The following is a 26,028-nucleotide window of genomic DNA, read 5'->3' as shown; positions in this document are numbered from 1 at the left end:
ACCATCGACGACGGGACTTGATGACCCAGGAAAAGGCAAAGACGCAGAGATGGACAATGCAGATAAAGCTTTCAGACCGCGTCCCTAACACCGCACCTGCCACCATCACCTGGCCCCCGAGGACAGCGATATGCACCAACCTCAGGGCGCTGCACATACGTAGAGTCAGTACAGTATGTGGTGGAATGTACCGCAATAGCTTGATACACCCTGCCCTTAATGTTTTTAAAAATTTCCAATATTAAACGGGATATGATTATTAGGTCGATCCTATTTAGGTTGACACGCATTGGTCAATCACTGTAGGTCGACATGGCTTAGGTCGACACATAAAATAGGTCGACAAGGCTAAGGTGGACAGGGTTGGAAGGTCGCAACAAGAATGCCCTACCATCCACTACGGTGCGGTGGAAGTAGAAAATGACTGTGTCCATTTTCTACTATGTCGATACAAAAAGATGAAAAACTCACGTCGACAATTTGACTGTCAGCCTAATGTTTGTGTCGACCTTCCACCTTCAGTGGTCGACCCAGTGCTTGTCAGCCTAATATGGGTCAACCCGATGACCCATGCCCTATTAAACAGTGGCACTTATTAATAGAAGGTTACTTTGATTAATAAGTGCCCAGCTCACGAATGGTGAAATTTGTGTGTCCTGCCAAATTTATCAAAGGGTGATAAGTTGTTCCAAGTTCTAATGGTCCTCTGTCCTGTTCACATAATCCAGAAAAAAGTCATGTAATACAGTATATAACATTTATTAACTTTATTATTTAACAGAAAAAAACATTTATAAATATAAAAAAAAAAATATTTACCAACCCGTGAAAATGATGGAAAAACATAACAGAAATGCCAGCGCCAGTGGCTGTGCGTGATGGAAGGGATTTGTATACTGTCAGTTTACATTATGAAAAATAGTATTTTCAGTTCATATTATGCCACATTACGGTGCCCCCTGTATATATTATGCCACATTACAGTGCCCCCTGTTCATATTATGCCACATTACAGTGCCTCCTGTACATATGCCACATTACGGTGCCCCCTGTTCAAATTATACCACATTACAATGCCCCCTGTTCATATTATGCTACATTGCAGTGCCTCCTGTACATATGCCACATTACGGTGCCCCCTGTTCAAATTATACAACATTACAATGCCACCTGTTCAAATTATGCCCCATTACAGTGCCTTCTGTATATATTATGACAAATTACAGTGCCTCTGTTCATATTATGCCACATTACAGTGCCTTCTATACATATTATGCCCCATTACAGTGCCTTCTGTACATATTATGCCACATTACCGTGCCTTCTGTACATATTATGCCACATTACAGTGCCCCCTGTTCATATTATACCGCAGTATAGTGCTTCCTGTACATATTACAGTACATACCAACCAATTGTCCCAATGTATGCAGAACACACTGCCCAATCTATCTAGACAAGGGCGTCTTTAAAGAGGAGGAGGCCCGTGTGCAGCCTCCTCGGCTGTGCCCCCTCCTCTCTGCCAGGAGCAGTAGGGTCTAAGCGCTCTTGTGCTCAAACCCTACAGCTTATGCACGATCCTCCACTGCGCTGTGGCGTCTTAGCACTAAAGCGCTCTGACTCCAGTCTACATGCGTGGCAGCCATTTTGCCAGCGATTTCTGCAGTGCTCCTGCCACTGCCGTGGGACTCTGGAGATAAAGTATTTCCAAAATGGGTGCAGTGTGCGCAGTGTGAACCTCCATGGGACTAAGCGACTTATGTGCAATGAGCACACTTCACCCATTATAGATTTGCCAATGTGTCTAGAGCAGGCGTAGGCAACCTGTGGCTCGCCAGTTGTTATGACACTTCAAGTCACAGCATGCACTGCCACAGTTTTAGCACTCTAATATACAAAAACTGTGGCAAGGCATGCTGGGACTTGTAGTTTCACTGATGACAGAGAGTTGCAGTGTTGGATAGGGACGTTACTCCGCACAAAAAGCACTTAACCAAATAGTTGGTTTACTTAGAGAAGAAGAGATAACAGTTTGATATTCACAGAAGAGGTTCTGCAGCAGCAGGAACTTACATCAAGATGACAAGGTGGCACAGTAGGTATAACTATGCAGGATGAGGCTGTGTTCAGGAAAGGTCTCTGTGCAGATGACTATAAACTGCATGTCCATGCAGTCAGCCTATCACAGGAAGAACTAACTAGGGGACAGGAAACTGATGTAATCTGACACCTCCTCCGGCATCACTCAACACCATATGTATGACCATCGATGCTATTGTCATTAATGGCTGATTGTCCATCGATGGTAGCATACTATGTGATGTATAGGACTGACTGGCCGGTGGGCCATTCAGGAACCTGGGGGTGGGGCTTTATGGTGTCAGGGTCAGGGCTATGCCCCATGTCCCCGCCCCTTGGCTAAGAAAAATAAACTATTTGGAACCATCTGGTTTCCCCCATCAATGGCAAAACTATTCTACATCGGTCGTAAACCATTGATGATTTTGAATAATCGATGGTTGATGGCTATCCCTAGTGAACACTAGAGCAGGGAAGATGACTCTAGACTTGAACGTAGACAGATTACTGAGCGCTCTAGTTTCCAACATTCACAGCTGGGGAGCCTCAGGTTGCCTACGCCTGGTCTCAACATATACAGTATCTGCAGTTCAGAACACGCAGCCATAGCGGTGGCAAATGCAGGTGCTGAGTGTCCACTCTGCTGGGAGCTGATGCCAGGCTTGTATATGATATTCCAGATAGGAACTTCTATGAACTTGCTGCAATGATGTAACAGGGATAAGGTGCCCAGATGGTTAATGTTCCTACCGCTGATTACTTTGGCAATGGAAAAGCTGCAGAAGCCTTGACAAATATTACCAGGATTTGTGTAAAACAAAGAGGTGACTTATCTTGGTGTTTTGCCCAGGCCATGGCAGCGCGGTTCTTATCACTGGGATGAACTGCTGTCACCGGAGGACTACACACACGCAGACTGAGTATACATCATAGCAAATGTCAACACAATAGCGAGCCAATCACAGCCTTGCACAGGGCGGCATTTCATTCTGGCTGGGCGGTGGTTATCGGATCGGCAAATTATCAAAGCGAACAGGACTGAACAACCACCTCTGTCACACACTATATGCAAGTGTCATATATACTTACACCTGCCATCTCCCACTCACTTACACCTGCCATCTCCCACTCACTTACATCTGCCATCTCATGCTCACTTACGCCCGCCATCTCCCACTCACTTACACCTGCCATCCCCCGCTCATTTACACCTGACATACCCCGCTCACTTACACCTGCCATCTGCCACTCACTTACATCTACCATCTCATGCTCACTTACACCTGCCATCTCCCACTCACTTACACCTGCCATCTCCCACTCACTTACACCTGCCATCTCATGCTCACTTACACCTGACATCCCACGCTCATTTACACCTGATATCCCCCACTCATTTACACCTGACATCCCACGCTCATTTACACCTGACATACCCCGCTCATTTATGCCTGCCATCTCCCACTACCCTTACGCTTGCCATCTCCCGCCCACTTAGGCCTGCCATCTCCAGCTCACTTGCTCCTGCCATCTCCCACTCACTTGCTCCTGCCATCCCCCGCTTGCTTACACCTGCCATCTCCAGCTCACTTACACTTGCTATCTCCCGCTCACTTGCTACTGCCATCTCCCACTCACTTACACCTGCCATCTCCTGCTCACTTACGCCTTCCGTCTCCCGCTCACTTACGCCTGCCGTCTCCTGCTCACTTACGCCTTCCGTCTCCTGCTCACTTACGCCTTCCGTCTCCTGCTCACTTACGCCTTCCGTCTCCCGCTCACTTACGCCTGCCGTCTCCTGCTCACTTACGCCTTCCGTCTCCCGCTCACTTACGCCTTCCGTCTCCTGCTCACTTACACCTGCCATCTCCCTCTCACTTAGGCCTGCCATCTCCCACTCACTTCCGCCTTCCGCCTCCTGCTCACTTCCACTTCCATTTTTTGGGTTGGCTACAACTGTGTCCAACTCGGAATAAAGGTGCCCATACACGGTCCGTTAAACGGATCCGTTTGGGTCTTAATTAGCATGCATCGTATCGGATCGCATGCCTAGTGCATGCAATGCGATCCGATATGATGTTTAGCTAGTACAAAAAGTATGTGCAGCACATACTTTTTGTACCGTACTATGTGATGCGCGGGAGCGCGCATCGCATAGCACAAATTGGACGATAGATCCCACCTCCCTTCAATGAACCCACCCCCTCAACAGACCCCACCTCCTCAACAGACCCCACCTCCATGAGAGCTACTTTCAAAAATATCCCGGGCTGGATTTCCCTCCAAATCTGCCCCTGCACTTTATTAACACAGGTTCTGCACACCCCGGACATCACCAATATTTGTATTCATATTATTTTTTTTATATTTTATAATTTATAATAATTCCATTTCATTCATATGTATAATTTATATTATTTAAATTATTTTATTTCATTTAAAAAAAAAATATATATATATATATCTATATATATCCATATCGTAGAGGATAGCACTCTCCCAATCCTTGAGCCAACTGCCGGGGTGCCTGAAGCCAGAAAGTCCCAATCCTGGGTACTTCCAAAGGGAAGTCATTTGGTCGAATGCATTATGGTCGAATGTCATTACATCGAATCCATTAGGTCGAATTGCTAAAAGGTCGACATGATTCTAGGTCGACATGGGAAAAGGTCGAAATGATTCTAGGTCGAAAGGTCATTAGTTCGACAGGTCATTAGGTCGACAAGGTCATTAGTTCGACATTGTCTAGGTCGACATTCACAAAGTCGACATGGGGTTTTTCACTGTTTTTTGAGCCGACATGTGCTGACAGGCGGTATTTCATGCCCTACCATCCACTAGGGCGTGGTGGGAGAATAAAATAGTGTGCCGAGCGTAGCGAGGCACCGTGCCCGACGCATAGCGAGCGCAGCGAGCGATGCGAGGGGATGCAGTGCACTTTAAACTGTGTCCATGTCGACTGTGTTGACATTCAGGTAAAAAAACAGTGAAAAACCCCATGTCGACTTTGTGAATGTCGACCTAGACAATGTCGAACTAATGACCTTGTCGACCTAATGACCTGTCGAACTAATGACCTTTCGACCTAGAATCATTTCGACCTTTTCCCATGTCGACCTAGAATCATGTCGACCTTTTAGCAATTCGACCTAATGGATTCTATGTAATGACATTCGACCATAATGCATTCGACCAAACGATCCCAACCCACTTCCAAATATATACGAGTAGAGAAGTGGAAGACACTCACCGGGCTTGCTGAAGCAAAAGTTTTTTAATGGTACATACCACTTTTCAAATCACCATGTGCATAACAGTGGGTACAGGTCGACGTTTCGGTCCTGGCTGGACCTTTATCAAGACCCCCTTTCTGCCTCCTTCAGTGTGTATATATATATCCATATATATCTATAATATATCATTTTTTCTTCATTGTATATTAATTCATTTTATTAAATTTAGTATTTTTTCCATATATACATTTATTCATATACATTTTCATATACATTGTAAAGAAATTGTTGCAGTTATCTTTTTCATAGATCTTAGATAATGTTGCAATTCTAAGTACACATAAGCCTTAGTAAAAATTGGGAATAGTAACACAAATAAAGTACTGTAATAATAGTATGTCCTTAATACGGTATCTCCCTACACATGATGTCACTGATAATACAGAATGATATGCAGTGAATATGTTGACAGTCATGATGTTGACTTTGTTGAAATGTCGACATGAAACATCTGCAGAATTCTGAAATGCGAATTATCAACATTGTGCATGTACCAGTGTAGCAGAGGGTTAATATTAGGCTATGAGGAGAGATATGGTTAGGCTACTGGAAGGCTGGGCTAGACTGTAGAAGAGGAGGTTAGTGTTAGGCTGTGGCCGAAGATGGGTAGGCTATGGTAGGAATGGGTTATTGTTTGGCTGCAAGAGGGGAGTTTAGTGTTAGGCTTTGGTAGAAGAGAGGTAGGGTTAGGCTATGGGAGGGATGAGTTGGTGATTGGCTACCGGAGGGGTGGGTTAGGATTAGACTGTGGGAGGTGAGGTTAGGGTTTGGCTGAAAGAGGGTTAGAGTTATGCTATGAGAGCGGTGGGTCTGGGTTACTCACTAGGGGTACGGTTATGGTTAAGGGATTCTCACCAATGAAAGTAATTCTGGTTCATCCAGAAGTCCTTATAAGCTAAAAGCCAACCCCAGAATAGACCTTTGATAAAGCCAGTTGAACTGGCGAAACGCGTTAGTTTATCCTTAAACAGCACCTTCTGTCAATTCTAACCGATTGGACCTACCCACCACAAAATCTCAGTCCCGGACCAGACCTCTACACTTTTCCATTTCCATCTCACCTTCGGGTGTCAGGATCTCCTCCGGTTCCAGAAAGCACCCCTCCACTCCAGGAACTCCTTGCGTACAACCAGCACCCAGCGAGTGTGGATCTATAACTAGTGAGTGATTGAGATCAACATGATATGGACTGGAGGTCACTATAGGAACGGGACTCAAACCCACACAAGTATTGCCAACCCTGTGAGAGATTGGACAGTCCATACGGTATTATCCCAATTGTAACATTGGCATACAATTGCTGCTATTATTATTGCCTCTAAAATTCTGATTGTTATGAATTATCCTTTTTAAAGTGTGTTTTTAATAAGATTAAATATTTGTGTTTAACATCCCATGGTGTTTAGTAGAACTCATTCCTCCTGGAATTATTATGAGACTAATGATAGGGAAGAATTCAAATGTGAGTGATGTCATTGACAGTGATGTCATTGTCAGTGATGTCATTGGACTGTAACTTTATATAATATCAAGAAACATTTTACTTTCTCTTAGTGTTTGGTGCACATGTACTGTAAATGGCTTTTAAAAGCGAGGCACAGCGCATATCATCTGCCTCTTTGGTGCTCTTGTAACTCCAACTCCTGGGGTCATATCCACATTACTAACACCAGGAGGTAGGCAGAATGTGAACTTCTGTAACAGGCTGGTAAAGAAGATGAAGACCTCCATCCTTGCTAGATTCTCTCCAGCACAGACTCTGCGGCCTAAAACACAGGCGACAAATAGCAATGTACATTATGTTAAAGGGGTGATTTCTGTTATTAAGCCTACAGATTGTGGGCCTGATTCAGACCTGATTGCTGATATGCAAATACACCCTGCTCATGCATACTGATCGTTCACAGGTCGGGCATGCAGTACTGTAATAAAACACATCACAAAGGTTGTGTATGCAGTACTTTGCAGTCATTATTAGAGTAATTGTAATATTACACATCACAAGGGTTGGGTATACAGTACTGCACAATCATTATTATACTGTAGTAACAGTAATATACCACACCACACAGGCCAGGCATACAGTACTGTGCAGTCACTATTATAGTAACATTAATATAAAACATCACAAAGGCCAGGCATACAGTACTGTGCTGTCACTATTATAGTAACAGTAATATACCATATCGCAAAGGCCGGGCATGCAGTTGTGTGCAGTCATTATTATAGAAACAGTAATATAACACATCGCAAAGGTTGGGTATGCAGTACTGTGCAGTTATTATTTTAGTAATAGTAATCTAACACATCACAAAGGCCGGGTACACAGTACTGTGCAGTCAACAGTAATATTACACATCACAGAGGTCAGGCATACAGAGTGCAGTCATTATCAGAGTAACAGTAGTATAACACATCACACAGGCTAGGCATACAGTACTGTGCAGTCAGTATTAGAGTAACAGTAATATAACACATCACAAAGGCCGGGCATGCAGTAATGTGCAGTTGCTATCCGAGTAACAGTAATATAACACATCACAAAGGCCGGGCATACAGTACTGTGCAGTCATTATTATAGTAACAGTAATATAACACATCACACAGGCCGGGCATACAGTACTGTGCAGTCATTATTAGAGTTACAGGAATCTAACACATCACACAGGCCGGGCATACAGTACTGTGCAGTCATTATTAGAGTTACAGGAATATAACACATCACACAGGCCAGGCATACAGTACTGTGCAGTCATTCTTAGAGTTACAGGAATATAACACATCACACAGGTCGGGCATACAGTACTGTGCAGTCATTATTAGAGTTATAGTAATATAACACATCACACAGACCGGGCATACAGTACTGTGCAGTCATTATTAGAGTTACAGTAATATAACACATCACACAGGCCGGGCATACAGTACTGTGCAGTCATTATTAGAGTTACAGGAATATAACACATCACACAGGTCGGGCATACAGTACTGTGCAGTCATTATTAGAGTTACAGGAATATAACACATCACACAGGCCGGGCATACAGTACTGTGCAGTCATTATTAGAGTTACAGTAATATAACACATCACACAGGCCAGGCATACAGTACTGTGCAGTCATTATTAGAGTTACAGTAATATAACACATCACGCAGGCCAGGCATGCAGTACTGTGCAGTCATTATTAGAGTTACAGTAATATAACACATCACACAGGCCAGGCATGCAGTACTGTGCAGTCATTATTAGAGGTACAGGAATATAACACATCACACAGGCCGGGCATACAGTACTGTGCAGTCATTATTATAGTAACACTAATATAACATATCACAAAGGCCGGGCATACAGTACTGTGCAGTCATTATTATAGTAACAGTAATATAACACATCACACAGGCCGGGCATACAATACTGTGCAGTCATTATTATTGTAACAGTAATATAACACATCACACAGGCCGGGCATACAGTACTGTGCAGTCATTAGTACAGTTACAGGAATATAACACATCACACAGGCCGGGCATACAGTACTGTGCAGTCATTATTACAGTAACAGTAATATAACACATCACAAAGGCCGGGCATACAGTACTGTGCAGTCATTATTACAGTTACAGTAATATAACACATCACAAAGGCCGGGCATACAGTACTGTGCAGTCATTATTACAGTTACAGTAATATAACACATCACAAAGGCCGGGCATACAGTACTGTGCAGTCATTATTATAGTAACAATAATATAACACATCACACAGGTCGGGCATACAGTACTGTGCAGTCATTATTACAGTTACAGTAATATAACACATCACAAAGGCTGGGCATACAGTACATACCTGCTGAGAACGGCATAAATGCATCTTTCTTGATAAAATTTCCTTTGGCATCAAGAAAATGATTCGGATAAAACTGATCAGGTTTCTCAAATTGCGTCTCGTCTCTCAGTACAGATGACAATAATGGGACTATATAGGTTCCCTAGGATGACAAACATTTCTGTATAAAGGATGCACAGCTGGGAAATCAGCCAGTAACTATACTGAAAACTCCTAATGTCCGTTGTACTATTACTTACAAATCACACAAAGGATGTTCTTATTTTGTATTTATATAGCACCACCATATTACACAGCGCTGTACAGAGGCATTAGACTCTGCTCCAGGGGTGTATTTATATAGCACCACCATATTACGCAGCGCTGTACAGAGACATTAGCCTCTGCTCCAGTGGTAGTGTGGCCGGAGAGCCCGGCACACGGGGTTAATGGCGGCCACAGCACTGAAGGGGTTAATCCACCGTGCTGCTGCGCCATTTTAGACAAGTGCACTTGACCTGTTTTAGATGTTTTATACTGTATGAGCAGCACTGAGCTGGGACAGGCCACCTGCTGCAGCGCTGCTCTGAGTTGAAGCCTGCTGCTGGGCACCAGGCACAAAGTATATGTGTTTATTTATGAAATGTATGTTTAGCACTGAGCTGGGACTGCACCATATATTTTCAATGTATATATATTTGAGCGTATTCAGGAATGCATTCTAAATATAAAACGCATTTTGTAAATGAGTGTAGGCAGGAATCCAGCAGCCTCGATGAGGAGGAACACAGATTCTAATATTGTCCTTTCCTCCTGAATGTCTGTGAGTGACCACTGGACAGCGGGTAGTGGGCTGGGTGTTTGCCATTCTGTGTGCGAGGTGTTGGTAATACACAGACATTTGTGGTTCTTTTTGTAAACATGTCCAGGAGATAATCAAATGATCTCCACCTCCCCTGGAAGTTATGTATTCTAAGGAAATTGGACCGAAACAGAGGTCTGGTCCCTGACCAGTGGGGAACAAACCGACGCCAGTCGTGGGGTGTGTCAGCAGCGTCGACGGATACACCCCAGCAGGTAGTACTCAGATGCCAGCGTTTGGGCATGAGTAAGTAACCGTGGTCCGAGGTGCCACGTAGTCTGGTGGTGGCAGCGATATTCCCTCCCACTGCATAGTGGGTAGAGTCAGTAACAGGCGGTTACTGACAGTAACGGGGAATCCACTATTGGCCAGGTCCCGCGAGACCAGGAACCGCCAACTGTGGACCTGAAGGGCGTAGCCAGAGCGTAAGGGCAGGCATCCGGTCACAGGTGTATTTATATAGCACCACCATATTACACAGCGCTGTACAGAGACATTAGCCTCTGCTCCACTGGTGTATTTATAATGGGTGCAGTGTGTACGTGCACACGGGCCCCTAAGTCTCAGTATATTTTTGTGACATAGGAGAAAGCCGTGGTAACAAGAGAAAATCCTCACACTGGGAGAACATACAAACTCTATCAGATCATGCAGGACAAGGGAGAGGGGCCGTTAACGATGCACGGTGAGCGATATAGTAAAACATATGGCTCAAGAGGGGCCTTATATTACTAAATCCCTAAAGCAGCGCACACTGCCTGTGTTTTTTGGTCGTCTCGATGACTGTGATCATTTCCATGAAGGCCCAAAAATCGGAACTACCGTAAGTAACCCATTTTCTCCTCTGCCCCTCTGAATTTGCATATTTCTTCCCAAAATAAGGATGAAGCCAAAAAAATGTCAGAAGTATGGTCAGGTTATAAATAATGCCCAATATCAGGAGATTAAAGTCTACATCTAGGGGGTTATTCTGGTTTATTCGCAAGGCTGCGAATTCGCAGCCTTGCAAGTCCACCAGAGCCCACCCTGGGAAATACTGTCGACACTGGCTCTCTGATTACCTGTGACTCCCAGTTTGTTTCACTTTGAGAGGCTATATATTTTTTATTGTGGACAGAAGATTGTCACATCCAGCACTGTCAGTTACCTGTTACAGAATATACCTGCCGAAGCTCTGTTTTGGTCATTTACCAAATAGGTGGTCCAAACAATTACCTATAGTTATCGCTGCTGGTTACTGCATTATTATACTAAGCTAGAGGATATACCTCCAATCATACATTGTGTAGAAGACACATTACCAATGGATTGATTCATTGCCCCTGATGAAGTCCTAAGGGACGAAATGCGTCGGGCCGCGGATTTATACTATATGTGGCAGTTATAAGAACATGAAAGTGTGGATGAATTCTTACATGCTGGAAAACTCCTAATAAATGCTTATTTGTTTTTATCAACCGTTACTGATTTATTGTATGTACATAGCCACTAAGTGGTACAGCGCACCTCTATTCTTTTGTTCTATTTTCTTCTGTTTGTGCCTTTATTAACAGCAAGGCATTATAGGGGTGCTGCTTTCTTAAGCGCATTATTAGGGCCACAATACTTTCCATAACGGAGTTCCCACAGAGCAGGCTGGAGGAAGGACAGAGGAGAAGCCCGGGTACGCGAACGACAGTGCGGGACATTGCCGGCGGTGCCTGAGGGTCGTGAGTCCATTACAATTTGAGCAGCCGTGTTGCCTGTGGGATGTTTTATGAAATCATGTGGTAGTTCAGTCCACAGCGGACGAATTATTTGGTACGGGCATTATACCCCGTTATTTTATGTCTATCGAGTCAGCTGTTTTTTAAAGATTAAAACGGTAATACACCATAGGCGCCCCCTGTGTCTTCCTCTTTTTCCAGAAACACTTTATTTGTGAGCCGTTGGGATCAGGCTCTGGCACCGGGGAGCAGCTGTCCTAAACATCATTGGAAGGACTAGTGTATTGATGTGAGCTTGTGGAGCAAGCTGATTTGTTTGAACTGCAGGTGTCAGCGCACCATTCCAAACACAAACTGTTGCATATATATATATATATGCATATATATATATATATATATATACAGTATATATATATATACACAATAAAACTGGTTCTTGTCGATAGACCTATGGGGTCTATACTAAGATGGAATAAATTATCTTTGCAGATGATTCAAGTATTAACATGATAGAGTTTATCTTACTCAACATTATATTACTTATACCATAGCATAATTCTTGTCAGTACAGAGTATTATAAAGACCCATATGTACTAGCATTATATATAATTATCTTGTGTACAGGAAGCTGAATGGGTTAAAATATATTCCTTCTGAGTTTCAGGTTCTGTAAATAAGTCAAAGTTACTAATGATACCCATATGGGGAAATACACTCTTCCATGTCATCGGAGATGGCATAGTAAAGTTACGTCAAACCAGTTATAGACTTTGTAACACCACACTAGGGGAGTGTAGCATGTGAACATGTATGTATTTGGTAATATCCCCTCCCATAAGGGGGAGGAATTATTTGTGTTACATGGTATAAGTATGTGACCAACGAGCTATGGTACGGTACGGTGAATAAACCTGTTTGAAAGAGACCGTCTGCAGTCATTTCTAAGGCTCTGAGATATCTGCGTGCTCTGGAAAGGAAGGTCGCATTCCTAAAGCTTTCAGTGGTGGCCCGTCCTCGGATGACAAGAAGCAAGAAAGAATGCGTACATTTGTGTCTGCTATTTACAGAGGGATCTGAGGTGAGTGGAATCTCTTTAAAAAAATATATATATATATATAAATATATGTATATATTTTACTCTCTCAGAATCCCTGTTTTAAAGGGCAGAGCATAAATGTACACTTACGTTTCTCTTGCAAACTTCATATAAAAAAACCATATATAGAGCATTTGGATATCGCACAGCTTTGGATATGACTGCATAAGTTGTGTTTGTTTTTTATTTATTTATTATTATTTTTTTTAATTTATTTATTTTTTTATTTTTATTTATTTTTATTTTTATTTTTTTGGAGTTTTTGTTTGTTTGTCAGAATTTTGTATTGCACATGTTTCATGTTGTATGAATTGGCCATCTTAACGAGGCTTGTAAGTGGAGCGATCTGAGTCCAGTATTACTTCTGGTTAACGCCGGACAAAGTGCTCTAAAAGCGTTTTTGTTGTTTGTCTTGTAAACACAAATAAGTTATAAGGTGTGAATAAAGTTCAAAAAAGCTTCTAAGACTTTCATTGGAATATGCTGTGATAGGCTGGACCTGCCTTATTTCAAAGAATGCCCCTGGAAGCCATTTTGAACCAATTAGGATACAGCCCTTATAAAACTAGAAGTGTTTACGTACATGTTGGGGTGTGAGTGACGGATTGTCTGTCTAATTGTCATTTAAACAGCAACAAGCGTAAGGTGCATATAACAGAATTGCTTGCAGTAATACATTTTTAAAGTGCTCAGAACAGGGTGTCTGCCCAGGTTATAAAAGTGGTATCATATTATTGTCCTGATAAGTGGTTATGATATTTTGACTTAGATTGAAAACAAGGAACTGAAAGCCGCAGCTATATTAAACTTTAGCCAATAGAAGCACAGTTGTTTTACCTTTTTGCACAACGTTACACACTGCTTTACGCACGTGGATAATGGCCACACCCACAGGAAGTAATTAATCCAATGGGAGTGAACAGTGGAAGGTTAATGGAGCGCTCCCCCCCCCCCTAGAGGTTGTAGCAGAAAGGGAAGGTTAGAAATCGATCAAATCGATCGTTTCGATTTTAAGAAGGGCTAATTTTCATAAGGATAGAAGTTTAGATCCTGTCGCATGGAAGCAATTCCAAGTGACGAACGCACATTGGCTACAGGAAAAAAGGTTATATAGATACAGTTAATATATGGCTTACAGTGTTACAGGAATTACAAGATAAAAAATACGGGAAAAAGAGGTGCCATTTGAAAGTCCACCCAAAGATGGGTTATCTGAGGCTAGGACACGCAAGCAATTAAGAATAAAAATAAGTATCTTAAACAAAGACAGACAGTATAAAAATCCAGATAAAAATAATGACATCCAAAGTAACTATAAAAAGAAATTAAAGTTTTGTTTTTATTTAAAAATCATAGGAATAAATAAATATGTGCCCAGATCAAACAACTGATCTGAGAAAATAAAAAAGCTTTATGTTTGAAAGTCTGCAAATTGGTGATTTTGGAAAATGTATCCTGGCCAGGAAAATACTGTAAATAAATATCATAATTTTCCCTATATTACCAATGAGCAGAATCAAATGTACAGTTTTGTGTTCAAAGTAATGAACTAAAATCATCAAATTTGTGTCATTACATGTGTGTAATCATTTGTAATGTTTAATGTGCATGTCTAATTCATATGTATGCAATTATGATCTTTGCATTTGGTGAATTTTAATACTAAAGTGTATTTAAACATTCAGTATTTAACATTTGAGCATGTTAAGGATTTTAACTGACTGCATGACAGCTAAAGGTCACGAAAGATCACGTAGCTGCTCTATGCTTAACACAGTGTGTGTAACAGTGAATGTCTCTTTATGTTCAATGCATGTGACGTCACAACATCTGCTATTGCAGTAAGCTAGCTACAAGAATCATTCTTTTAGGATTATAGCGCTGACTTTAAAATTGTTTTTTTATTTTTCTTTTAGAAATTTGATCAGTATTTAAGTTGTATGTTTAATTTGTTTTTGTTTTTTTAAACAATTATGTGACAGTAACATTTGTTTTTTTGTCTCCTTAGTTAAAGATACGAGCTGACTGCTATTTTCTGTTCTCTTTTTATAGAATCATAGCAAACTTTTCAGTACAATGAAGTGTATTTTTTTGCATATCAGATATTTCTTAATTTTCATTGGGTATTACTACTTGAATTTTTCCTTAAAGTAAGAAAATATGTGGATATATACACACATACTCAAACACATATGTGTGCATTTAATAAGAACTTAGTATTTGAAGGGAACGTTATACTTCTTTACTATGAAATTATTTGGAAATTTAGTTTTACGTTAAAAATGCAGTGCTAAAATAAACACAGTTCCTATTGTTGTTCATATGTGACTATGTTATCTTTCATAGCCTAATATAACCAATGATACTTTACTGGAACATTGTTACAAGCCACAGAGTGGCTCATTCCTGTTTTGGGTATTTCGTTAGAAATTTTCTGTTTTGTGTTTAGTTTGTATGGTCTCTCTGGATTAGCTTTCCAGGTTTTGCATTAGTTTTTGGGGTTTTGCCTTATTCACGTGTTCTTGTATTTGTGGGCACAGCTACTCCTATGGATCTATAGCTTGAGTGTTCTGTTAGGCTGCACAGGTGTAGCATGTGTGCTCATTAGTGGATTTTATAGTCTGTTTTGTGTCATTTGTGGGTATAGGCAGTTTCTCTCCCCGTCATCTATTACAGATTTTGCTGAAGTTATCTTCCCAGATTGGATCACATCCCAAGTACCAGACAAGCTGTGATCTAAGGGGAAGATGGACACTGGCAAGCTGAACGTACAACCTGTCCAACTGCAACTAAAGCCAGGAGCAGTGCCAGTATCCGTAAAGCAATATCCACTGAATTCTGATCAAAGAGTCGCCATCACCAAGCAACTACAAGCTTATCTACAGTCCGGCATCCTTGTTCAAAGTAGATCTCCATGGTCGACGTCTTTGTTTCATGAATGATTCATGACCTTAGAGAGGTCAACAAGAGACTGTTAATTAATTGTCCCATTGTGCCTAATCCACACACCTTGCTGAATCAGATCCCACCATCAGGGGCCTGGTTTACGGTGAACGATCTGGCAAATGCTGCGCCCATCACTAAAGACTCTCAAGAACTGTTATCTTTTACACGATTACCCCAGGGGGCTGCTAATAGTCCCAGTGACTACTCTGAAGCCATGTCACTGGTTCTCCAGGCTTGGAGACCCTTTTTTCTCAGAAGAAACTCAGCTTATCCAGTATGTCGATGACCTCTTGTTAACTACTACAACTCAAGCCAAATGCCAACAGGAAACAGTGTCTCTACTCAAGTTCGTGGAAGAACAAGACTGCAGAGCTTCAAAAGAAAAACTACAGCTCTGTAAGCAAAAAGTCATCTATCTTGGACATTGTATCTCTCAAGGCATCAAACACCTGACAGAAGACAAAAAGCAGCTAATACTGCAAACCAAAGTACCAAAGACTGTGAAACAAGTCAGGTCATTCCTGGGCCTGGTGAGCTATTTCAGAGACTGGATACCTCTTGCATCCGTTACATGCAACATTATGCAAGGCCATCAAAACAGAGGGTCCACATCCAACAGATGAAGACATGGCTCAAGCAATTCAGCAACTAAAGTTGGCCAGTGCTTCTTCACCTGCCTTAGGCCTGCCAGACTATTCTAAAACTTTTCACCTTATATTGTCATGAGGAAAGAGGACATGCTTTGGGAGTGTTAACACAGATCCACGGAACAAGACAAAGACCTCTTGCTTACTATTCCAGCAGGCTTGACAATATCAGCCAAGGATCACCTACATGTATTAAAGCTGTAGCAGCGGCTGCTGTATTGAAGTACAAGTGCATAGACATTGTTCGTAATTATGAACTAACTATACAAGTACCACATGCTGTTACAGAAATCCTACGACAAGCAAGAACCAAACATCTTTCAGCAGCTAGACTCATCAATTACGAAGTGTCCCTATTGTGTGCAACCAACGTGACAATCAAGAGGTGCACTACCCTCAATCCTGCCACACTCTTACCAGCTCTGTTGCCGGAACAAAAGGAGTATGAACATCAATGTTCAAAAGGAGGGAGAATGAGGGGACAAGCGCCTTCTGTCAGCACAGTATCATCTAACACAGCCCAGAGAATGGAAGTCGATACAGAAGCTGAAAGTGAGGACAAAAAAAGGAAAATACTAATACTTAAAAATTTTCCCATGACTGTCTTGCTTTGATGGAACAAGAAACCCAGACATTGCCACACGTCCAAGATATGCCCATACCCAATGCTCATTACGAACTATATGTTGATGGGTCCAGATACTATGAAGATGGCAAGCCCTACACTGGATATGCCGTCACTATCGACACTGAAGTAGTAACTTCTGGAGCCCTACTAGCACACTTATCAGCACAAGCAGCTGAACTTGTGGCCCTTACTAAAGCATTGGAGCACGCAGAGCATACAACAGTGAACATTTATACAGATTCCAGATACAGATGGGGAGTGACAATGGACTATGGGTTGATATGAAAAAAACAGAGACTTTAAAACAGTTACAGGTAAACAGATACAGCACGCTGACCTCATTAAAAAACTTTTTCAAGCATTAATGAAGCCACACAAAGTTGCCATCATCAAGATTCAAGCACAGACAAAGAATCAAAAAAAAGAAACAAGAGGAAACAATCTTGCAGATGCAGAAGCTAAGAGAGCAGCAAAAGCCCAGCCAGTAGACAAAAAGACACTACATGGTCGTGACGGAAACGAAAGAACCACAACACATGGCAGATATGCAGCAATTAAAGAAGTTCCAAGACCAAGTAGGTCCAGTGGAAAAAGCAGAGTGGCAAAGGAAAGGAGCGGCAAAAGATGAAGAAACAGAGCTCTGGAAAAAAGATGAACTGTTATGTCTACCCAGAGTACTATACTCAGCCATGTGCCAAGTCACTCATGGACAGACCCACCTTGGGAAAGATCAAATGACTGCCATTACTAAAGAGAGATGGATTGCTCCGGGATTCCAATCAGCAGCAACACTTCATACACAAGCATGCTGGATCTCTGGAACAAGCAATCCGGGATAAGAGTAAAAACTCCACAAAGGGCAATACCAAAAACAACAGCTCCTTTTCAGAGACTGCAGATTGACTACATTCAGAGGCCTAAGTGTGGAATGTATGAATATGCACTTGTAATAGTGGACATTCCATCAAAATGGGTGGAGGCTTTCGCTGTAGCAAAGCCCACAGCAAGGAACACAGCTAAGAAAATCTTCTCAGAAATTGTCTGTAGATATGGTGTCCCAGATGTCATTGAGTCAGATGGGGGACACACTTTACAGAGTCTACAGCAGAAAACAATCCACATCATCTCCAGCCAGGAGATTGGGTGTATCTTAAGAGACATGTTCGGAAATCGCTTGAGCCCAGATATGATGGTCCATTTCAGGTCCTACTGACTGCACCAACATCAGTGAAGCTACAGGGGAGGGACACATGGATTCATGCCTCCCATTATAAACGATTACAAAGTTAAGTTTGAAGATGCAGTTTGCTGAGATGTTATTGGGGCCCAAACCTGATAAAAGTCTATGGGGATGTATTCTGTGTTTGGCAACCACAATAGTTGCAATAATATGGTTATGTACAGTACTAGAGGCACCAGATTATGTTAAAAACAACAGTACAGTACAAGTTACCTCTATAGTCTATCCCAAACCACATTATGTGAAAAAAAAGGGAAGTAGTAAGCCCTAACCATGAATGTAGGAATTTATCACTCATCTCAAGGTGTATTTGTGAGTATTGTGGACAGCCACCTGAGGAAACATGCATAGAATGATGAAAGGCCCCTACTGGAGAAAACCAAAACATGTTGTTGCAATTGCATAATTTGGTAGGGAATGCCCTTAACACTACAAACTGTTGGATCTGCTCTCAAGGTCCTACCTCAGGAGGAGGAGAGTGGACATTCGTCCCCATCATATTTGATGAATGAGACAGGAAGCAATTCCAACGAGTTTGTAATTGATAGTCTAACGACAGAAAGAGGATTGGATAACTTAAGGAGAATGTGGGACAACATACCTCCAATTCTCCCAAAGAATCTATATTATTTATGTGGGAAATACGCCTACAAGTGGTTTGTTTATGGCGACTATGGGAATTGCACCCTAGGACGCATAGTACCTGCAGCACAAGTGATAAATCATGAAGATCTAAAAAATTATAGGATTATGTATACTTGCTTATATTGCTTTCAAGGTATTGATGTGTGTTTTCTCTATTTGTCTAAAACAGTGTCAGTCCGCAGCAACTACAACCAAGTTAAAAAAACTCATATCTGGAAGGACACAGAAAGCAGAGAATCAGTCTATTCCGATGGATGTGAGCGAACAGCCAATTGCTCTCTGACGACAGGGAGAAGCTACCTTGTTCTCAGGGCTATAACCCACTAGAACCATCTGATGTGACTAATACTTTGCATAGTTAGGCAGTTTGAATTGTAAGATGTCCGACCACTATGAGTTTTCTTATATTTATAATAATTTTTTGTATTTTTGTCTTTGTTTACTACTGTATGTAAACAATGTAATCTCAATTGTAATGTTTAATTATTATAAAAAGGAGGGAGTAAATGATAGAGTTTATCTTACTCAACATTATATTACTTATACCATAGCATAATTCTTGTCAGTACAGAGTATTATAAAGACCCATATGTACTAGCATTATATATAATTATCTTGTGTACAGGAAGCTGAATGGGTATTCCTTCTGAGTTTTAGGTTCTGTAAATAAGTCAAAGTTACTAATGATACCCATATGGGGAAATACACTCTTCCATGTCATCGGAGATGGCATAGTAAAGTTACGTCAAACCAGTTATAGACTTTGTAACACCACACTAGGGGAGTGTAGCATGTGAACATGTATGTATTTGGTAATATCCCCTCCCATAAGGGGGAGGAATTATTTGTGTTACATGGTATAAGTATGTGACCAACGAGCTATGGTACGGTACGGTGAATAAACCTGTTTGAAAGAGACCGTCTGCAGTCATTTCTAAGGCTCTGAGATATCTGCGTGCTCTGGAAAGGAAGGTCGCATTCCTAAAGCTTTCAACATTACAGAGCATACATTATATAATACTCACTTTAGGAATAAAATATCCCTTAAAGGTCACATTTTTAGATGTCTCGTGAGCCACACCGAGAGGGATGATGTCAGAGTATCTCTGGATCTCATGTACCACTGCATAGGTAAAGGGCATTTGCCCCCGGTGGCTGTACAACGGTTGTGCGGTTCCAACGACTCTGGAGATCTCTTCTTGGACCTTTTCTAATTAATAATAGTAATAATAACATTAATTGGATTGATATAGCGCTCTTTCTCCAATAGGACTCAAGGCGCTTAACAGATAGAATGAATGTAATACAGTACAGGAATAATGAAGTACAGAAAAGCTTTTCATAAACAATACTTAAGGGAATGAAGGAAACGCTTGAGTAAACAGGAAAGTCTTGAGTCTGTTTTTGGAGCATTCTAGAGTGGGTGGCCCTCTTGAACTGTGCGGGGAAGTGAGTTCCATAAAGTCGCATGGCTAAAAGCTCAACCCTCAGATGAATTACGGGAGATCGTAGGTACTGCTAAATGTCCTTCATCTACAGATCGCAGTAATCGGGTGGGACAGAATGGAATCAGAAGCTGCTTCAGGTACCGCGGGCCTTGGTCATGTAGGGCTTTGAAACTCAGTAAATTGATCTTGGAGATGATTCGCCATTTTATAGGCAGCCAGTGAAGGGAGTAGATAATGGGAGTTATATGGCTAGAGCTGGGCTGGTTTGGTAACAGCCTGGCAGCTGTGTTCTGTACTAGCTGTAATTGGTGCAGTTCTTTTGCTGGGAGACCAAGGAGGGCATTGCAGTAATCCCAGAAGAGATTATACAAATGCATGTCTGATGTTTGGCAGATCTTTAGAGGGGATGAGTGTTTGATTCTTACTATAATTAAGATCAATTATAAGCAGACATGTCCGAAATAGTATATAATTTTATGTTCCCGTAACAAATGATCGCTGAGATGTGACTAGCTGAGTGATATCTTCATGTACGAGGATTTAAGATTTAAAAACGTCTCCCAAATCCCATGGGAAGAATAATATTTTCCAACTCGGTGGAAAATACGTTTCCATGGAAATCGCTGGATGACATGGGCAGCGAGGGCGGGTAGCTGACATCACCGGTGACATGTGCGCCATCAGCTGCCCGCATAGTTCCTCCCGAATGTGCATGCATATATAAGTGACCTGAGAGTCACTTTAAAGATGCGTGCACACACCACATCTTTCGATGGTCGTCGACTATCGAAAGATTGACCATGGAAAGATTTGGGAGGTTCCCCCAGGCCTGTGAATGGATGTTTATGTAAAGTGTCCCTGGTTCGCCCAAATTCGCAGCCTTGCCTGGCAAATTATTAATTGTGTTATGGTTAATTCATTGCCGTACCTTGGATTTTGGGATATTTTACCATCAGCAGAAGACCCCAGGAAAGTGTTGTAGATGTTGTCTCCATTCCGGCAGTAAACAGGTTTCTGACCACGACTCGTAGGTTATCATTGTGGTAATATGTCTGGGAGTTCTCAGCCTCCTGCAGATTACATAGTACAGGGTGAGCGCTCAGCACCTAATACATTGCACATTGTACAGGGGATCCGAGGCAGATTACACAGTACAGGGTGAGCGCTCAGCACCTGATGGTAATTGCAGCTTATTCATTTTGAAATGGTCACACAAAAATAAGTGTACCCTTTTTTATGGTCTGTACCAGCAAACAGGGGCTTATTTCTGCATTTCTATAGCAGCGCTGCAGGGACACACCCCCTTTTCCTGTGAACACACCCCCTCTCCTCATCTGTACCAGTTTTTGGCTCAGAGATGGGGTGCCATTTAAACTACTTTTATAGTAATTAAAGAATAACAAAGTATCTGCCCAAGTGGGGAAGAAATTGCACTCATCAGGCTTCAAAGCAATGTAACTCAAACTTATTCAGAGAACTCTGAATTCTCTCTCTCTCGCTCTCTCTCTCTTTCTCTCTCTCTACAATATGAGTTTACATAATTATAGTTCATATATCAGAGACCTTGATATATCAAACTATGGCCCTTATTCTGGTTGGTGCGGTAATATCCGCGTGCGTTCGTGCCGCCGATGTTTTGTGTTTGCGCATGTGCAGAGGCGTCTCTGCGCATGTGCGAGCGGGACGCACGGCCACATTCCGCATGAAATGTGTACACTACGAACAGGGGGTGGAGAGGGGTGTGAAGTCTGTTTGGGCTCATTACCATATGTTTACACCCCGCGTTTCATGGGCGTTCTCATGCAAACGCTGGGCGTATGTATGGTAATGCGGCCGTGACGCACGTGTAGGGGGCGGACATATGACATTGCTGGATGTCAGCTGCCCGCCCAGATCCCTGCTTTTGCACGGAGAAATGCCCGTGTGGTCTGAGGTTGCGGGAGCTGCCTGGCCACTCGGTCCTGCATTCGATGGTTTGCGACCATCGAATGATGGGGGAGGTTCCCTGAGATGTATTCATGAGAAATACACGTGCGGTCCGTTCGGACAGCTTCTTACCGCGTACGGACGGAGTTGGCGATCCGTATGGAAGGCGGGGTTTAGGACGCACGGTGCTGGCCACATATTCGGATCCGGCCGCACCGATCAGAATAAGGGCCTATATCTTTAATTTAGATATCAAAATCCCTTTTTATGGTTCATGTAGAAAATAAGATTATTGCTACATTTACAAGACTTAGGAGGAATATTCAAATCCAAATCCGATTCAGTGGGATTCACGACCGTTTTCGACTTGTTCTCAAAGATTGTATTCAGTGTTCTCAGAATGTTAAGTTTTGTTCCAACTTGTTTTATAGCAATGACTCCTATACTGGGAACCACCATAGGAGCCTGTGTTATTTTCATAACATAGGCTTCAATTGGGCGTAAACAGCCAATAAGTCACAGACTCCACTGCATCTCACAGCTGATTGGCTCAGGGTCTTCCCATTGACTGACATCAGTGGGATTCTCCTACAGTTACGCGGAGGAGAAGATTCGGTTATGTGCTTTGTTTTAACCTTTGGGATGCTACTTGGACCAAAGAGGACACGTTCTACACTGGATCTAGGTGAACATAATTTTTTCCCACAGCTCCCTATTAGATTCTACGTGGACAAGAGGACCAATCTACGTGGGAGCATATGTGGGTATATGTATGTAAGTATGCATGCATGTAAATAAACTTTCACTTTCTACAGTGTGTATAATTAGTTTAGTATTGGTTTCGCAGTCCCAGCGGGAGCTTTAATGCTACTTTTGGTTCACCAAGTACCTGCATGTGGGGTGAAGGGGGGGGGGGGGCATGCTAGGACTTATTGTTCCACAGCCAAACCCCATATTATTTTTATTCTATTTTTAACACGTTAATTACTATCAACCCAACACCTCAGGGGAATGTCACTTTTTGGTGGTTCCCCATTCTCCCAAAGGCCTTACATAGGTGTCCCCCGGCTGTGGCATTACAATGCTGACAATGGGAGCCCAGTGCACTGTAAACATTGAATAACCTTTATATTTTCATTTTCATTTTTCTGCTTTTTCTTTCTTCTTTTTTCCTTTTTTCTTTTTAACTTTTATTCCATCTTTTGACCTTTCTTTTTTAAACCAAATAGCGCTAATTTTTACCTTAATTTTTTATTGCATTATTTATTGAGCAGCTTTATTCCATTTTTTAGCGCAGTGTCAACCCTGTGCATGACTCATAAATAGTCAAAATTGGCAGCAGTTTCGACAAAAACATGAGTAATTTGACGAACAGCATGTTTTTTGATCTTGACTGATTTTACGACGGTGAAATAATCCTCCCTATGTTATCAATGTCCCACAGCATAATTACAATGTTGTCCGAACACCTCAAAGAACAAACTACAAATAATTACGTTGATGAGGATTGTGTTTCAATGAAACGCGCTGGATGGAAGATTATGTCACATGAAGTGTTTTGAAGTATTGCACTAGGAGGAGCCTTTTGGTTTGTATGTTATAGTATGTTATAGATTGAGTGTTACTCTACCTCTTTCTGTCGTACAAGGAACGCATCAATGAAACTTCTCTGATCGTTCTCATCTAAGTGCTTCAGATACTTCACAAATGTCCTTGTTATAAATCCCAGGAGCTCGCCCACATTTTTTATAATCGTTTTGTGACTGCCGGGGAGAAATCCCAAGATTGGATAAAAATTATAAATCTGTAAAAATAAAGTGCAGACAAATAAAGTAATGCATCATATTACACAATATGAAACCATACCGTCTCCTCGTGGTAAATTCATGTCCATCAAAGGAGGTACAAAAAATGATAATAAGAGTTCACAATGTTCAGTGGAATCCGGACCATGAAAAGAGAAGATACACAACAAATAATGGTCTCAGTCTCTAGAATGTCACATGTATTCAAGCTGGTATTGGGAAATATATGGGGTCCTTCTATAAAACCGGGTGTCTTCTTTAAACGTTTTTAGGGAACACCTCGTGTGGTCAATTGAAGAACACGCTCACATGAAAGCGTGTTCTTCAATTGACCACACGAGGTGTTCCCTAAAAACGTTTAAAGAAGACACCCGGTTTTATAGAAGGACCCCATATATTTCCCAATACCAGCTTGAATACATGTGACATTCTAGAGACTGAGACCATTTTTTGTTGTGTATCTTCTCTTTTCATGGTCCGGATTCCACTGAACATTGTGAACTCTTATTATAATTTTTTGTACCTCCTTTGATGGACATGAATTTACCACGAGGAGACGGTATGGTTTCTTTTTTAATTAATACAACAATCGTTCCCATTTGAGGGGCGCCACACTAAAACCCCCCTTTTTTACTGTATATTCTTATGTTACCAGGCTGATAATACCTGGCTTTAGTGTATTGGCTGACCCTATTCAGCGCCTTAACAGTATATTGTTTGCCTATTATATTACACAATATATTAGATTACCCATAACTCCCAACTGTCCCAATTTTCAAATGCGATTCCAATTTTTTGTACCGTGGCGGGGGAACAATTGGGACTCTCCCCTGCTACACCCAGTTCTATTCAGAAGGACAGATGGGCTGGGGGCCAACAGCAGGAAAAATGGGGGCATGGCCTTGCAGGAGTAATGCAAATTAAATTGTAGGCCACACCCCTAATTGGGAGACCACGACCATGGGCATGCGTAAGTGTCCCTCCTCCGCTGCCACCATGTTGGGAGGTATGGATTACCCATGCCATTTCCATTTCTACATGTGACCTACAATACTCCTGCAGCTCAGTACATTGTTGCATACTGAGGTGAGATAGTGAGGGAAATGCAAGCGTGCAAAGTTCCTGCGTTTTGTTGCCCTCTGATGAAGTCTCCTGATGAAACGTGTTAGCCCGTGGCCTGTGACGCTCGCATCCTGTGCCTCTCACCTGGCGGCTTTCCCTGCACTGGTCTCTCAAATGCGGCAGTGCACTCCAGCACGTGCACATCTCAAGGACCCGTGAAAGGATCGATCGGCCCGGTGTAAGCAGTCTTTGCCTGGTGTCTATTACGCCTTGTGGTAGCCAGCCCACAGTGTTTTAATCCTTGGTACGAGCAACTATATATTGTTAAATGGACATGACTGTTTTATGTGAATATCGGGCACCGGCTGTGTTGCACGAAGATGTTCACAAATAAATCAACGGTGCAGACTGGCCGATGGTCCATTGAAGGGCTGATATATCGGCCAGTGTGTGTACGACCCTAAACTCATGGGCGCTGTAGCCTACTCACACCTATACTAGCTGCTTCTCATTCAATCCCTACTTTGAGCGGCACTGTCTTCTACTGTCCTATCTGTGCCACTTTCCTACTTCATTGCACGTTCTCCCATGTTTCTCATGTATCATCACAGTAATATTACCGAAACCATCGGTGTTCCTAAAAGTCGAACATTTTCATTTGTCAGGCTTATTAGTCTCCTAAATTGTGGGTCTTCGTAGTTCATGCGGTATCCCAGTAATATCGCCACAATGATATTGGCCACGGCGGCGTTCAAGATCATGAGGTCATCAAACTGTTTTCCTAATTGGAACATTAATGAGCAGAAATAATCACAATG

At 42.1% G+C, this 26,028-nt stretch overlaps 1 protein-coding gene across 1 annotated transcript in view; it reads right to left on the bottom strand.

The window, feature by feature from the left end:
* Window positions 1-26,028, bottom strand: part of LOC146063042 (uncharacterized) — a 70,897-nt gene that overhangs the window by 39,167 nt on the left and 5,702 nt on the right. Inside the window, exons 4-10 of the mRNA XM_083175053.1 lie at window positions 25,831-25,991; window positions 23,974-24,147; window positions 21,346-21,487; window positions 19,995-20,179; window positions 9,220-9,361; window positions 6,959-7,138; window positions 3,746-4,035 (exon numbers count right to left, since the gene is read on the bottom strand). Of these exons, the coding sequence (XP_083031179.1) occupies window positions 3,746-4,035; window positions 6,959-7,138; window positions 9,220-9,361; window positions 19,995-20,179; window positions 21,346-21,487; window positions 23,974-24,147; window positions 25,831-25,991 (1,274 nt within the window). The remainder of the gene's footprint in view (window positions 1-3,745; window positions 4,036-6,958; window positions 7,139-9,219; window positions 9,362-19,994; window positions 20,180-21,345; window positions 21,488-23,973; window positions 24,148-25,830; window positions 25,992-26,028) is intronic.

The sequence above is a fragment of the Crinia signifera genome, chromosome 3, assembly GCF_055691185.1.
Source record: "Crinia signifera chromosome 3, ASM5569118v1, whole genome shotgun sequence".
In the NCBI taxonomy this organism is placed as follows: domain Eukaryota; kingdom Metazoa; phylum Chordata; class Amphibia; order Anura; family Myobatrachidae; genus Crinia; species Crinia signifera.
This window is presented reverse-complemented; position numbering and strand designations above follow the sequence as displayed.